At 50.7% G+C, this 16,803-nt stretch overlaps 1 protein-coding gene across 1 annotated transcript in view; it reads left to right on the top strand.

Moving 5' to 3' along the window:
• The first annotated feature begins 810 nt into the window (after nt 1-810).
• CD81 (CD81 molecule) overlaps nt 811-16,803 on the top strand; it is a 32,227-nt gene continuing 16,234 nt past the window's right edge. Inside the window, exons 1-2 of the mRNA XM_069016945.1 lie at nt 811-949; nt 11,230-11,344. Coding sequence (XP_068873046.1) covers nt 884-949; nt 11,230-11,344 — 181 coding nt within the window. The 5' untranslated portion in view covers nt 811-883. The remainder of the gene's footprint in view (nt 950-11,229; nt 11,345-16,803) is intronic.

The raw sequence follows: 16,803 nt of genomic DNA, 5'->3' as shown, positions 1-16,803 counted from the left end.
GGAGGTAGTGTTCCTACAGCCCCCCAACACCTGCCGTGGTTCCTACTTGTGTGTAGGAAACTTTGTTGTCAGCTGTCCCTGAAAGGCAAGAAAAAGGGGAAAACAAAGAAACAAGTAAGAGAACGCGTAAAGAAGGGGAAAAAAGAAAATCGAGGGGAAGAGATGAGAAAAAAATGAGTGGAGATAAAAGAAAGAAGGGAAAAAAGAAAAAGGGAGGAAAGGAAAAAAGGGAAAGGAAGGGGAAGTGGAAGGGGAAAAAAGGAGAGAGGGGAGGGGAGGGGAGGGGAGGGGAGGGGAGGGGAGGGGAGGGGAGGGGAGGGGAGGGGAGGGGAGGGGAGGGGAGGGGAGGGGAGGGGAGGGGAGGGGAGGGGAGGGGAGGGGAGGGGAGGGGAGGGGAGGGGAGGGGAGGGGAGAGGAGAGGAGAGGAGAGGAGAGGAGAGGAGAGGAGAGGAGAGGAGAGGAGAGGAGAGGAGAGGAGAGGAGAGGAGAGGAGAGGAGAGGAGAGGAGAGGAGAGGAGAGGAGAGGAGAGGAGAGGAGAGGAGAGGAGAGATAAAAAAGGGTGAAAATAGAAAAAGGGAGGGAAAAGCAAAAAGGAAAAGAGGAGTTAGGGGAAAATGTAAATTGGATAAGTGGGGAAGAAAAAAGTAAAAAAGGAAAAGAAAAAAAAGAAGAAAAAAGGGGGGAAACAGGAGCCGACCGCCAGTCACAGGAGGACGAGGGGGGTGCGTGTGCCAACCCCCCGCTCCTGGGGCGTGTCCAGAGGCGTGTCCGTCGGGCGTGTCCAGGGGCGTGCCCGGGGCGGGGAGCGGGGCGGATTTTCTGCGCCCGCTGCTGCCGCCGCCCCGGTCAGCCTGGCAGCACAGATTTGGGAGAGCCGCCGCCATGGGAGTGGAAGGCTGCACCAAGTGCATCAAATACCTCCTTTTCGTCTTCAACTTCATCTTCTGGGTGAGCACAGGGGCGGCGGGGAGCGGGGGCTGAGCCCCCCAGCCTTTAAATAAGGAGGCTGCAATATGGCTCATCTGCCTGCGCCTGGGTTTAGCCTCCTTCTTGCCCCCCAGCATTGAGACTTACTGTCTGGGATGTGCCTTAGGGGTTTGTTTGTTTGGTTTTATTTTCCTTTTTTTTTTTATTTTGAAGGACGGAGAGGGTGATTATCCTTTGCTTTTTTATTTTAATGCATGCGTATGTATGTAATCGTACGTATATATCTATTAATGTCTATTTTTTAAATAGATATGCAGAGGGGGAGGTAGAACCGTAGGATGGTTGGAGAAGACCTTTAAGATGCTCGCCTCTCGCCGCCACAGATGTTTACGGGCGCCTTTCGGAGCGGAAGGGCGGGGGGCAGAGCCGGAGCGGGGGGGGCTCCCGCAGCCCCTCTTGCCGCGGGTCTGCGCTGTGGAAAGCGGCGCTCCCCAGCCAGGGAGGGAAGGAGGGAGGGATGCAGGGATGCTGCCAGGCGGAGGGAGCGGAGGGGAGGCGTCGGCCCTGCCAGCGAGGGGGCGTTCAGCAAACACGGGCGGTTTGGGGCTGGCTCCGCGCCCCCCGCCCCGCAGCTGGCGGCACAGCCGGGCCCCGGCCGCCCTGGCCCCGCGCCGGGGACCGCTGCCCCCGCCGCCCGGGAAGTTATTTTAGGATGCAGATTCTATCCAGGCTGAAGAGGCTGCCTTTCCTGAGAAAGTTTCTTGTGAAATAATCCATCTAGACATGCAGCTAATTTAGCAAACAGGCGGCGTACCCCGGTTTCCCTGCAAACCAGGTTTGTCCCGATTAGAAACAGCCTCCGGCAGCGCGAGGTTGGCTGGCAAGAGTCGCTCTCTCCCTTCTCCTGCGCTCGGGGGCAACGAGATGTGCCCGAGCAGGCTGCTGGTTTCGTGTTTTAAGTAGGTTTAAGTAGGTTTAAGCTGGTTTCCATTCCAAGAAATGCTTTTTTGTCTTGGAAGTGAGTCCAGCCCCACCCTGCCAGGCAAGGCACCGCTTGGATGCCCCTTGTCCGATACCCTGTGCCCGTTGTCTGACACCCTGCTCTGTTGTTGAGGATTTGGGATTCTTTTTTCTTAATGCTCGTTTACAGCAGCAGACATAGCAAGGGGGGCTGGAGAGGTGGGAAGGGGACCGATGCCTTCCAGAGTAAACCCTGCTTTGGCACCTGGAGTTGCACTGCCTGACTGGAGCCTCTGCCTGCTGACTCCTCCCTGGGGGTGCCTGGGGAAGCTCTTTGCGGGGGTCCCCATCTCTGGAAGGTGTAGGGTTTAACCAAGTGGGTGCTCACTTCAGGCCTCTTCGCCTTGTTTCTGGGTATAACGCTGGCCAAGGGGGAGATGACAAGCTCTGACGACAACAGTGTTAATTGCTGATCTGTTGCCAGCTGCGTGAACGTGGGACAGTTCTGGGTTGGTTTTTTTTTTAACCTTTTCTTCCACTCTTAAAATGGCAGGATGGAGGCGGGTAGGATTGTCTGTGAAGTGTTGTTCCTTCCGAGTTATCGTGCTTATCCCAGGGCTTTTTCTTCCCTTCTGATCCTGATTTCCTGCCATTCTTGTCGAAGAAGCTGCCGGCTGTGCTTGCGAGGGAGGAAGGGTCTCCTGGGTGGCAGGAAGGATGCTGGGGACTCTGCACAGCCACGACTCCTCAGTGAGATCAGTTGTTCACCTCAAAGTCTTGCAAAAGAGCTGATCTCTTATAAATGGATGTTTTGCTTCCACGAGGATAGCCAATCTCTATAATTTCCCTGTTACGACTTCTGGAATCGGTGCCTTGCCCTGCCCTATTTGAGAGTGCTCCCTGTGAGTGGGGGTAGACGCTTCAGTTCCTCCCAAGGAGGACCTGTGACCTACTGGTTCCCCAAAACAGCTCCCAGTAGTGGACTTGCTGGTCTCCTCGCACTGTCTCCTGTGCAGATTGGGAGCCTGGACTCCATTAGAATTAAGGATGCTGTCTGTGAGGCTGGCCAGCTGAATGGTGGTTGAATACCAGATCTTGGAGTTTTCAAGCCCTTTTGTGTTGTTTTTTAAATTAGTAGTTGAGGGGAATTTTAGGTTTACCACAAAGGCAGGTTAGCTGCCAAACTTGCACCCCCCAGGTGGGGAGGGATGCCTTTGTTGCCACCAAAGTACGACGGTCCTTTTCACGGGGTGGCATTTAAGGACAGAATGTGGTGCTGAGCACCCTTGCTGTAGGCTGGCTGTGTTGGGACACCACCTCTAACTACAGGGAGGTGTGAGACGGGGCACTTGCAGCCCTTTAGTTCTGATTGCTGGTTATTATGCAAGGGCTGATGGGCTCCTCGTGCTTATTTGCTTATGATTTGCCTTGTGCGCAGCTGACACTGGGTGCTGTTGATGAAAACAAGCCAGAGGCAGAGCCTAAAGTTTGGCAGGTGCCATGTTGTGCTGCACAGGAGCTTGTTCCAGTGCACAGGAGGAAGAAAGGAAGCAATTCTCAGCCTTAGTTACTTTGATAACTTTTTAATTTAGCCCTGCTATCCTGCTGGAGTGTAAATAAACTGACACCCCTCTGGCTTCCTCCCCTTTCCTTCCCCTGGCAGCTCTGGGGGAATTTCACAAAGCTGCTGTGTTGAAAAAGCAAAGGGTAAAGGTGACCCACTGCCAGCTCCTCATTCATTGTACCTGAAATGTTTCAGTTTTGATTTTTTGGGATTGCTTTCCCTTTGTGCACACATTCTTGAGAAGATGCCAAGGTTGTGCTTGGTCCAAGGTGGCTCTTGAGGGAGCAGCAGCTGCTACATGGACCACACGTACAAACGGGTGCCTGTCCCAGGAGAGAGGGTCCCCACGTGTTTCACAGTGGCATCCACCTAATGAAGTGGTGGAGGAGGCCATGGTCAGCACCTGGGGTCTTCACCTGGTTAGCAAAACACAGGGCTGGAAAGACAAAAGTTTTTCTGTGCTGCCAAGTTGTCCTGAAACCTTGGGGTGGCTGGTGGCGAGTGGCACTCTGCCCTGTGAGAGGGAGCAATAGCTGTTACTGGGTCGTTTGGCTGGTGTGATGGGCATCCCTGAGCAGGGCTGGGCTGGGCATCTGGAGCTGCTTCTCTATCCCATCCATATAATATGGCTGGACTTTGACTGCTCTCCTGAATTACCCAAACCCAACAGCAGAGCTCAGTGTGTGGGGCTGAACTGACCACCACTGCAAAGAGTCCCTGGGGAGGCTGAAGGAAACCAGCAAGCTATTTTAAAATATAATTAAACATAACTAAGGAGGAATTGACTTGCTTGGAGAAGAATTGCTCCAGCTTATTAGCTAATACAGCCCATGGCAGCCTTCCAGGTTGAGAGCACCACTGACTGCCCTACCAGAGAGGTGTCTAATTAAAAGGAAGAGCTTGCTCCTAATGCCATTTTTCCAGGCAGTGTATAACTCTTCTCTTCTGTGTGTTGAGGGGATGTGGTAGAATCTGTGTGCAGACGGAAGGAAGGGCAAAATGAGAGGAAAGATGGAAGTGAAAGTCTGTCTTGACAGGGGTGATTGAAAGGGAAGGAGAAGAGGAGCTGCCTGTTTTCTTGTGCTACACTGGAAGATCTGTCAGTTGTACCCTGGAGTCTGCAAAGCCTGCACAGAGATACTTGGTGTTGGTGATGAGAGGTGACAGTGTGGGGAGGTGGCAGCTCTCTATGGCGGTTGTCCCATGGTAAGGCTTTTGCTGAGTGGCACATGACCGTCCCATTGTGGTGAGGAGGGTGCCTGTGTACCACTGCTCACAGGTTGAAATGAAGAATGGAAGATCTCTTGTTACCTGTAGCTCTGAAACACGGGTTTGAAATAACTCTGTGGACTAACAAGCTAGCTTGCATCTTGTCGTGGGTGCATGCTTGGGCTGAGCACTGCTGCAGTGCTCCCTGTGGTAGTGCCTGGCTGGTTGGGCTGTTGGTGTCCCTGGGAATCGCAGAGAGCCTGGCGAGCAGCAAGGACCTGATGCTGGCCCAGCATCCTCTTCTACAGATTTTGGGTTTGGTATCCTGGGACGATGTACAGGCAAGCTTTTTCCGTGTGTGTTTCACCCTGCAGCTACTTAACACCTGCCTTTGAAGGGCAAGGGAGAGGTTTCCTTAGGAGGCTCAGTACCTGGACTCAAGTTTTGTTGCTGATGTCTCTCTGGGATGTGTTTTAGGGCTTTCTGTCTCTGTCCTTCCATCACCTACAAAACCTCTTCTGAAGTCTCTGTGTGCAGAAGGTTTTTTGAAGAGATGGGTGCACCCTGCCCCATGGGGGTACCTGATTGCACTTTATGGGTTGGGCTGCAGCCAAAAGGAGGGAGCGCTGCTGGCTGCAATGGCAATTGCTCTGTTTTCCTGAGATTATTCTCCTGTCAGCCACTGTAATGCTTATCTCCTGCAAGAGCATTAACAGTGAGAAACCCTTTGATCCTGTACTGTGGAAGTGCCTTTCACTGTACTATTAAGAAGAGAAAGCAGTTGTATCACCATTGTAGTTAAATGTTTATGTATGGGGCCAAATTAATTTTAAAGCAATATCTCAAACTGTTTTCCTCTCTCCTGAGGGCAGTTAACCCTGGGAAGTGCTACTTCTGTCTGCAACAGGGATCAGGCTGGGGCACGGTGCTCCCCATCATAGGACCCCGCTTCTGGGTTTTGGTGCTGGATTCCTGTTCTCCTCCCATCCATCAAGCTTTATTTGGCCTCTGGCATGCTGCTCCTCCGGGAGTGTTCCTCTGGAGGTTGTTTTGAAAAGCTCTGCAGTGTTGTAGGGCTGGTAACTATAGGCACCAGTGGAGAATTTCGCTCCGGCTGGCAGCTCTATTAATAGCTGCTGCTGGAAGGTGTGCTGCTGGGAGCAGAGCAGGGCTGCAGGCTGCTCTCTTCCTCCTGCCTGCAGGGCACGGCACTCTTCCCAAACACCTTTTCTGCAATTCCTGGGCAGGCCTTGCCTGCAAACTTCCAGCCTGATGTTTGGTGCCGTGGAGCGCGATGGCTGTGGAAGGCGTGCTGTCACAGAGTCCTATCTGCCACTCCTGCCTGTGGGTGCCTGTGTCAAGATCAGCTTTTGCATTGTGTGGCTGTCCAACTGCAGCTGCATGTCTGATTGAAGTCCCTTCCCCTGCTTACACCCTCCCAAGGGGCTCCAGGACATCCCACAGTACATCCCAACAAGCAGCACAGGGGTGATCTCTAGTGCTTCTCACCTTAAAACTTCAAGTGACTTTTTGGTGTGAAGACTTGACATCGTAGCATGGAGATGGTCGCAGCATCGAGCCCAAGTTCCTGGGTTCCTGGCCACCGTTCAGCTGTCAGCCCTTTGCTGTACCTCATGCCCTTTCAGCAGTTCCATGAGGTGCAGCTGTTGCAGTAGAAAAGAAATTCATCTGCTTTCCAGGAGGCGAGGTGCAGGCTGTAGGAAGGCGTGGTGCTACCTGGGCACTTTCCATGTGTCCCTCTCTTGCCTGCCTCAGTCCTCAGGCTGATAGTGCAGGACCTGTAAGGTGCTAGCACAGATCTTGCAAGGGCTTGTACTGCCCTTCCAAAGGTTATTTCCATCAAGTTACAAGTCTGTCTCCTCGCTTTTTCCCCCGCTCATGCTGGGTGCATGTATGATGAACACCAGAATGATGTTTCATTATGTACTTTGCACATTTGGAGAGTATGATACCTGCTGCTTCCCCTAGAGACCCACAAATTACCTGGGAGCAAAGCGTTCAACCCCAAATTAGGGATTCGTTCCTGGCTATATGAGGGGCTTCTTGCATGAAAAGATACTTCAACCTTGGCAAACCACTTTGTTTTTCTGCATCCTGGTTCCCCACACCTGAAAGGAGGAGGATTCGTTGTTACTACATCTCAGCTGCTTTCTAGGTTGTGTTGGAGAGGAGCCCTAGGGAGCCCTGGCTGGGCATCTCGGGTGGGGTCTGGGTGCTGCCCTCACAAAGGGTTCCGCTTCCAGGTGGTGTAAGGGAAGCTGCAAACCTCTGCAGCATGAAAACCTGTTAAAAATCGCCAGTCATCTACCTTAATCATAAACCAGCTAAGATTCATTAAGCTTTCTTGGCAGCATCCTGCTTCTTGTTGGTAATTTAGAAATAGGTATTATTAATAATAACTAATAATTACTGTTAATTACTAATTAATAGTAATTAGCAATAGGTATTTCCCAGGCATGGTGGCGTGAGCTCTGCCAGCAGCATTTTTGCAGCAAGGTGAGAGTCTCTCCTGGCCCTTGGGCTCGCCCAGGTTGGGAAGCACGACCAGGGGGCAAGACCGGCTGTGGGAAGTGGCACTGCTAAAATACAGCATTGTGAAACTGCTGGCACCTCCACTTCCCTCCTTCGCTGACTTGAGGCATAGGATGTCTGTCTGCTTTGCTTTGGCATGCCCAGCAAGCTGCCCTGTAGCCAGAACTTCTTTCTTCTCCTCCTCCCATCCAGGAAATCTATTTCTGAGAAGGGTGGAGGGAAGGGAGACGGAGGAAAAAGGCTGGGGGCAGCGGAAGGGACTGGGGCGGTGATGCACATCCTGGCATATGTGAGTTTTAGGGAGCAACAGGCTAAGGTGGGGGCAGGTCAGAAGTGGGGTACACCACATTAAGAGGGGAATGGGGTCATTCCTTGCACCCCTAATTCATAAGAATTTCTTGTGGAGAGGAGGAGTGACTAAGCTGTGAAAAATGGGCTTGTTCCCTTGCCCCACAGCTAGATCTGGAAATTTTAGGGTGAACAGCATGTCTATTGGTGAGGCTTAGTCCAGGAAGGAGCCTAACTACATGCACCGTGGATTGAGCAGCAAACCAGGACTGCACACCTGCCTTCATCGTGTTGCTCATCTGGTGATACCTCCTCTCATGGGGTACCATCCCATCACCTCTTGGGGACGTGGGCCCTGCCTTTTGCCTCCCCTAGGCAGCATTCAGTGGGGACTGTCCCCACTGTGTCAACCAGGAACAGCATTCCTGAAAAAGCAAGCCTTGGGCAGGCAGGATCCAGCTGGAAAAGTCCAGCTGTCTGTGGAAGAAGCAATAAATCTCTGGAAGCTGGAAAATAGCAGTAAAGAGGAAACGTAGGAGCCTGCAACACCACCTCTGCTGTGCCAGGAAGCTGCTCAGGGCGTGAGCTCTGGGGCCAGCCCCATCCTGGGGAACACCAGTGGTGTGCCTTCCACGAGTGCCATGGTGCTGGCAGGAGAACAGCAGGCTGGGGAGGTCAGCTTTTGGAAAGCAGATCAAAGTCTGACACACTGCTGGCATTGCTGAAGTTGCAGCTTTTAGATTATTGCAGTCCCCAAAAATTGAAATGGAGGGCTGTGCTGGGCACTCCGAGTGCATCAACAAGCGATGGCTCCAGACTCTGCAACATTGCTGTCTGACAAGCTGGGAACACAAAGATCAGTGGGATAACCTGTGTGAGATTACAGATATCCGCAGCAGAAAAAACCAGTGATACGTATGAGGATGTGCAGCCTAAAGATGAGTGTCATGCTGCCATCAGTGGTTGGAGCTCTTTGGGCTCTCGTGTTGGCAAACAGCAGTTGTAGGATGGAAGGGGAAGCAAATATCAAGCTTTTATCTGGAACAAATTGTTCTATTAAAAATGAGATTATCCCAAGCAAGGTACAGCGGAAGGCAGAGTTACTGTGGCAAGCTGACAATGTTTTCTCCCTCTTGTTTTCTTTGCTTTGAGAAGAAAGAGCCTTAACTCCGTTTTGGACTTCTTGGTGGTGGGAGGATGTATGGTTTTCATGGAAAAAGTTACTCATCGTAGCCCAAACCCTGTTTTCATTAGTAAGTGAATGTCATTTTCTCTTAGGAAATCCAGCTGCTATTGGATTAAAGCTTCCATTCAGAGGTCTTCCATGCTCTGTAAAAAATGCAAATGGAGTCAGGCGGTGCGGGAGGGATGTGCGATGTTCCCGGGGCGCATTCAGGATGAAACCAGGAACATCTGGAGTGGGTTCAGCTGGCTGTCTTAGGCAGACCTCGCTGCTGGGGTGGGTTTGATGCATGAGAAGAGGCTCCACCCCTTTAGCTGATGTTCCCACATGATTAAAAAGTATCTCATGGGTAGCTTGCAGTCTGCTTTCAGCTCTCTTGGGTATTTTAAGGCAAATTGGATTGGAAAGGAGCTGCTGGTGTCACCCCAACCTCACCATGGGTGGCAGGGTGTGCTGGGGTGGGTACTGCTGAGCGTGGAGGGCAGCATGTCAGGGCAGAATGATGTGTCCTTGCAGGGAGAAAACCAAAACAAAAAGGGCTGCAGCCATTTTTCTTTACCTCTTCCAGCCAGCACAGAAATCCAGACCTTCCTCAGGATCGCCTCTCTCCTAGCAGCTACCAGGAGAGCCTTACTTTGAGTGGCATGGATTAATCTGGGGACATATTCTTTCCTCTGAGAGTAAAAGCACAAACTTTGTTATGCCCTCAGACAATGAATGAGCCACGCCGGGCTGGATTTGGGTAACTTTGTGCGAAGCCACAACCTGCCTTATTTGGAGCTGGACTTGAGCACAGAGCGGCTTTCGTGACTTTTCTGCATCGCCAGTGTTTGGAGAACCTCAGACTGGCCCTAGTGCAGGAGGGGTGAGGGACTGTGCCAATTGGGAAGTTGCTTTGGTTGTTGTGGGAGAAGTGTTAAAAGCTGACTGCTTTGGTGGCAGACTGGGGAAAAGCAAAGATTTCCTTTCCTCTCCAGGAGCTGATGGGGATTTTCTCCATCTGATAGTGGAAAAACCCCAAGAGCAGCTTGTCCTGTGAGTTTGGAACAAATGGTGTGGGTTTACCCCAGCTTTGATGGAACTCCTGTAAAAGTCTTGTGGCTGGGATTTATAGAAATGAGCAAGGAGGAAACCACCAGCAGAACTCCCAAGAGGGAAAGCCAGGCTCCCATCGGAAGCCTGTCTTGCAGATCCCAGTCCTCCTGTGTTCTTTGTTGTGCTTGCACAACTGGAGACGTTGCACTTTTAAAAGCCTTGCCTTGTTTTTGTTTGGTGTTTTTTTTTAATGTGACCTTCATGGTGCCTTACATGCCTGTAGCTGACCTGACTCAGACTTTTTTAGAAAAAGCATGTTTCCACTTCTGTGCTCTTTAGTAGTTTTCTTCCCTTTTTTAAGATGAATGGCTTCAAGGATTTAGGACACTCAAAATTAAATTAGCATTTGAACAGGTACTTTCAGCTTTTCATGGCAGTGATATTGAATTCTTAAGGGTGTGGATTTTTTTCCAGATGTTTATAATTTTCCCCCTCTCTCTTATGCTTTTAAATGGACGGGGGATGTCACAGAGAACACAGTGAGTCTGGCAGGAAATGCTCTACCTCGAGTTCCTCTCAATGACACCTTCCCTGCTGTTGTGCCCCATATCTGCTCCCGTCTTCCGCTGCCATTCCCAGCCCCTCCGTGAAAGAGAAAACAGTGAGGAAGTCAATCATAAAACTTCCCATTGTTTGTACATAAATATCCCAGTGGCTGAGTTGATGTCCCATGCGCAGAACATCTCCTCCCACATCTGGAGCGTGTTTTTGTCCCTGCCCTAGTCAGTCCTGCGTCTCAGTGTGCACCCATGTATGTGGCTGGGCTGCTCTTGTTCTGTTGTTCTTCTGACAGCATGGCCAAGGCAGCAGTCTTGGCCTGGAGGCCCCCAAAAGTGGTGTGGTGGTGCCTTGGCCTGAACCCACGCCTTGCTCTGCTTCAATTCCTGTATTAGGACATTAAGGAAATCCAGGGGAACACTAGGTGTGTTCGACCGGAAGCCTGACCCTGGATGGGAAGTCATGCGCATGCAAGACTTGCGGGCAGAGAGGAAAAATTCCCGCGCTTTCTGTTTGTACCTCACAGAGAAATGGAATGGGATGATAACAGCCCATTGGAAAAAGAGAGTAATTGGGGCTGATCCTGACTTCTATTGAAAAGCTCTCCTAAAAATCTTAGTGGCACGTCTCCTTCTGCTTGGGTAAGGCCGAGCCTTCCATTTAAATGGCATAATAAAATACCTCTTGGGAAAGAAGTCTCCTGCAAGAACTGGAAAGGGCTTTGCACATCCCCAGAATGAGGGATCTTCTCATAAAGCAGGGAAGGTGATACGGCTCATGATCTGTGGGGCACAAAGCGTGTTGCAGGGGTGGGATGATGGTTAGAAAGGATGTTCTTGTATATTTGTGGGAAGATGAAAAGCAAGTCTGCTCCCACCAAAAAACTGCAAGTCTGGATCCGATGTGGCTGGAACAGTGGGTAACACTTGCTTCCCTCTGTTTTCTCCCTAGCTGGCTGGAGGCATCATCCTGGGAGTGGCCCTGTGGCTCCGCCATGACTCGCAGACAACAAATATCCTGTACCTGCAGCTGGGGGACAAGCAGGCCCCCAACACCTTCTACGTTGGTGAGTAGCTGTGGGGGTGCTGGTGGTGCTGCTTGGGTGTTGTGCCCCAGGGTGGGCTGCAGTGAACCCAAAAGCAGGGTGGAAAGCTCCAGGTGAGCATCAAGGAGGTCACAATAAAAATACCTCCTGCTGCCCTCGTACTCTCCAAAATATCCCCTGCTGTGCCAGCCAAAGCCTTCGATAAATGTTGGCCGTGGCCCAAGCGCAGAGTCCAAATCCACATCAGCTGAAAACGCAAAAAGACGTGTTGTGGTGTAGTGGGTTTTCTCCAGAGCACATTTGGGAAGAGGGGGGACTTCTTGGAAGCGTGTCTCATTTCCTATCCAAAGGGATGTAAAAGTAGCCGACAGAGTGCCTGGCAGTAGAAAGTGAAGCTTGGTGAGCGTGACTCATGTTCTCCAGGAGGGGCAGGTGGAGCCTCTGTGTGCTACGGTTAAGCTTAGCGTGATTTTTGTTAATTTGACAGCATGCTGGCATGCTGGAAGCTGAAACCCCCGGTTTTTCCCCTGTTCTCCAATGATCCCTCACAGACAAGGGGGAGCAGCTTGCAGGAGGGGCTGGCTGCCAGTCAGGAGCTGGCTTGGAGCACAAGCTGACGGGGCTGGGAACATCATCTGATCCAATGTCCTGTTCTCACCTGTAGCTAAAATTACTTTCTGGAAAGGGTTTTCCTTTGCGTTTCCATGCTTGCCCATGAAACAGCATGCCTGAGCCCTCTCCCTGCCTGTCCCTGGTTACAGAAGGTGTTCCTGCTGTAAATAGCTGTCAGTTTTTCGGCCTTGCTGTCTCTCCTCTCCTGCCTCACACCCAGAGCTCTGTTTGCAGCATTTCCCCTTTGTAGATCTCATAAGGAGTTAAACTCTCTCCTTTCCCAGAACCAGTCCAAACCTCTCCTTCTTTTGGGGGGGGCTAACAACTGATATCTCCCTAGGTAACACTTTCTCCCTAAACCTGAGGGACCTGGAGCGTGGGGCACAGTCCTTCCTTCCTGCCTGTTGAGTATCTTTTACTCTTACACTCCTTTTTATTTTGTCTTTGTCCTTGGCCTTCACTGTTTAGAAGGAGTTGGGGAAGGACTGTGGGTCCCACCACCGCACTGACTTTCCAACACCCGTGAGCAGCCCATGATTTGAGGCTGGCTGTCTTTTTAAAGTTATATTCAGCAACAGATTGGCCTGGATTCCTTCTGGCAGCTGTAATTTCCATGCAGTAATAACAGCAGAGCATTTCTTTCAGTTGCTGCCTTTCCCAGCCAGACCTCTGGAGTCTGAAGGCTGGGATTTCTTTTTGCTTCCCCCCCAACCCTGCTCCCACCCCCGCCCCCCCTCCCCCATTTTTCCTCTCTCCTACAACTGATACTCCTTCCTTTTTCTCCTCTGGTGTGCAATATACACATGCACACAATGTTCCTGCTTTTGGGAATGGGAACCTCTCTGGGCTTGGCCTCCAGAGCTCTGTTGTTTTCTTTTTCCTTTGCAAACCACTTTTTGGTGTCTGGCACAGGGCCCTGGTCCCGGGATTGTCAGGAGGCTTTTAAAGGCCAGCCAGGCTTTGTTGCAGTGCTGCAGGAACAGGGGGAAGCAATAAACACTGTCCAAGGAGGAAAACTTCCATCATAGGGTGTGGACTGAGTGAGAAAGGGAAGTAGGAAAGCAGGGATTTGGCGTCTCCTGGTTTCTTTCTGTGTCCTTTCCCCTGCCCCAAAGCTGGAGCTGTTTCTTAAAGGCTATTTTCCCAGGGTGTCTGTGTGTTATGGGACAGTAAAAATAATGGATTTGAGGGTGATGGGGAAGTGGGAGAAAGGCTGTGGGGAGCAGGGAAGTTACAGAGTACCAGACATGACACTTCAGGCTCCAGCAGGAGCAGGAGTAGAGGAGCAGTCCTTGCCCCCAGCTCCCAGACAGGACCATCTCAGCAGTCGCCCCGTTAGCCCCCAGGGCACAGGCAGCTGTTCCCCTGCTCGCCTTTCCAGCCACAGGGAAGGGGCTCTGCGGGCTGGGGTTTCCCACAAGCACTACCCCTCCTCCCCAGCACTTTGGCACTGCATGCAGTGAGTTGTCTTGTGGGCTGGCTTGGGAGGTTATTAAACAGGCCCTTGTTCACGGGCTTTTCCTCAGCACGGCGTGCAAACCATCTGATCCCCCTAACCACTTGTTGCAGTCTTGGCTTTTGACACTTCCATTTTGGCTGTGGATCCAGTGCTCCAGCAAATGCTTTAACTCCTTCAGCACTGTAAATAAAGCCCAAGCAGTACCAGGGATGAGGATAGCTGGAGCACCTTAGTTCCGTGCTTTCATGACTGTAAAGGAAAATACTTGTTCTTCATCTGAGCTTGGCTTATGGTCTGATATGCACTTATTTGCTTTATTTGAAGTTCAGAAACCAAAATCCTTCTTGCTTTTCGATAACACTGTGTCTGGAATTCTTTGTCTGTCTGGAGGCTGGGAAGGTGTTGGTCACAAGGCCGAAAACATCCTTCAGGATAGCTAGAGGCATTTATAAGTTTCTAACAACTGGTTAACCGCTTCTCAGATATTTACTGATCCTACACATTAAAGTACCATTGAAAAAAACCCAAACAAACAACAAAACTGTGATTCAGTGTCTTAGGAGAGCCCATAGAAGAAGGCTGAGCTGGTCTCTCTCTGCAGATGCTGGTACAAATTGGAGCAGTTCTGATCTCTCCACAGTAAGTTAGTGCTGTGGTGTCGCTGGTTTTAAGAGCACCTGGGATCTTGAAGAGGCAAGTGACACTGGATTTACTGCTTTTGCCCTTTCTCGGTGGGATTACAGTGGGAGTTGAAAAAGCCAGGTTCCCCGTCATTCAAAGATTTGGTTATGTGATGCCTGGAGATGGCTGTTGTGGGTGAAATGCTTTGAGGAGGGCAGGAAACCTCAGCTCTTGTTTGTCTTAGACCCACACCCCAGGGTTTCCTACTTCCCCCTTGCTGGGCTGCTTGTGTGCTGGGAGCATCAGGGTGCTTGTCCCTGCTGCTGCCCTTCCTGTGCTTTCCCTCAAGCTGCCTAGCGAGGAATGGAGCACAGCAGCTGGATGGTCTCGGCTCCACTCTCTCCTGCCAGATCCAAAATAGGAAATCTGCCTCCAGCTGCTCACAGCAAGTAACAGGGCAACACGACCTGTGGCTCTAATTAGCTCGGCCCTGGGAGCGTGGCCAGCCACGATGAGGAGTGCAAAAGTGTCCTGAGCTGGGCTGTGGTTTTCTACCTAGCTTTTGGGGTGAGGAAGGGGTTAGTTTTGCTTCCATCTAGGTCTTTTGTGTTTTATTAGTAAGTCCTCTGCTGGGCAGTGTCTCGTCCCTGGAGCATGGTGGCACAGGGGAGGGGTGTGAGGTTTCAGACAGGCCTACAGCAGTGGGGTAAACTTGGCCACTGAGCCTGCTGCCACTGCTGCCTCTCCCTGTCATCCTGCTGGGTGTCACTGTCCCAACAGAAAGGCAAGAGAGGTTTTTTTTTTTGGTGGGGGAGTTCCCTAGGTAATGTTGATCCAGCTCCCAAGCCAGTCAGGCAGCAAAGCCTGAGGGAGGCAGGTGGGGCACAGCTCAGAGCAGCAATGGCCTGGGACTAAGGTGGTGAATGTGCCTGTGAGCGCTACTGAGGCGTGGAAGGGACACTGGCTAATGGGAACGCAGGCTCTCTCAGGAGGTGAATCAGACTGTCTTCACCATCCTCCTTGGAACAAATACAATCCAGGATAATGATTTCTGCCCTGGAAACAAGTTCAAGCTGCTTTTCATGCAGACTGGTCTAGAATCAATGGGCCAGAAAGCACAGGGAGGCTTTGAAGTCTTTCTTACAAGGGAATACATATCTGAGTTGAACTGAAGCTTTCATGGGTGTCTTCAGGATTTTGGAAGTCCTGTCATGAGGTTTTGCTGGGCTCAGGGAAATCTGACCCTTGCAGAGAGGAGGGACTGCTAAGTGGCAGTGCATAGGGTAGGGATGGGGACAGCTCTTGGAGCTTTCCCCAGGTGTGCCCATTGTCCTTACAGCGCATGAGGATGCCTTGGCCACTCTTGCCATGGGTCCCAGACATGCCCAGCAGTGCAGAGCATCCCAGCCTATCACTGAGACAGACTTGTGTTGGCTAAATGGTTGTGGAGGAGCTGTCCCTTCTATCCATAACTTAATTAGCCTTTTTAGCTAATTTAGCTTAATTAGCCTTTTCAGTGCTGTAGGCTGGAGCAGCAGAGAATGGGCCAGAAAAGCAGTGATTTCTGGGGTTTCAGGGAGGTGTTCATTGCAGAGGGGGCTCAGCAGAGCTCCAGTGTGTTGCAAAGGCTCTAGAGGTCTGCAGTGCTCCAGTGGCTGTGGACCTGCCATGAGCAATGAGAAGGTCTTGGTTTCTGTTCCCGCTCCCATCCTTGTCCCCATCCCTCTGGAAATGTTAGGCATCTTTTAGAGATGGTGCCAACTTCCGTACATCGTGGGGTTAGACTCAATAGCACATCTTTTGCTGAACTCTTAGTGAAAGGACGAGAGAAGAGCCTGAGGCTCCTGGTCTGTAGGTTCTGCAATAAACACCAGGGAAAAACCACCTTCAGTTCTGGCATGAGGCACTGCAGGGATCCCTGTGGATGCACACAGCTGGTTCAGGACTGGTTTCTTCTCTCACCCATTTGTGCTCTACTTTGTCAAGGCCCCCTCTGTTGGAGATTTTCCAGCAGGCATGTGAGCTGTCGCCAGGCTTGCGTGCTTGGCAGTGGAGACCAAGGTTTGCATTTGGCCTTGAACCACACGAGCAAAATGGATTATTTAAAAAATAATATATGTGTGGATTTTTAGAAATAGAAGTACATGCATTTTTCTGTCTTGGAAATAAACTTACTTACAGTTGAGGACAATTTAATTATTTAGTCCCTCAAAGAAAAAAAAACCCAAAAGCTGAGATTTACTTGTTCTAGATTTTCCTCTAATCACTGTCAGATCAACTCCTTCAATAACACTGGAATTCTTTTTAAAATAGTCGTTTTAAGGCAAAACACTTTTTTAGTACTTTCCTTTCTGGCTTACATCATGTATCTGAGAGTACAATTATTTTTTTTGTATTCTTATCACAGAATTCAATTTCTATTAAGAAAGCAACATGTTATTTCATTGCATTTCCATTTGATTTCCATTTAATTGTAATTCATTCTACCTTTGTTGGGATCAAGTCAACTCTGCAGACTAAAACTGGTTATGACTTTAAAAATACATTGGTACCATCAGGTTATTTTGGGTTCAGATCTATCCAACTACAACTAATGTAGTTGTTCTTCTCCTTTGTCCCCTCCCATTGGCTTTGCTGCCCTGGACCTGTGCCAGAGGTGGCTCCTTGCTCTGCAGAGCTGTTTAAACCTGTAGCTTTGGCAGTTTTCCTCTAGAAAACCTCCACCATGTTTAAAGCATGCAAAGCCTACAAGGAACCCTCCAGTGGGATTTGTGCTCTCTTAGTGGGT

This window comes from Aphelocoma coerulescens, chromosome 5 (assembly GCF_041296385.1).
Source record: "Aphelocoma coerulescens isolate FSJ_1873_10779 chromosome 5, UR_Acoe_1.0, whole genome shotgun sequence".
NCBI classification, from domain to species: domain Eukaryota; kingdom Metazoa; phylum Chordata; class Aves; order Passeriformes; family Corvidae; genus Aphelocoma; species Aphelocoma coerulescens.
The sequence above is the reverse complement of the archived record's forward strand: the minus strand, read 5'-3'. Positions and strand labels throughout refer to the sequence as shown.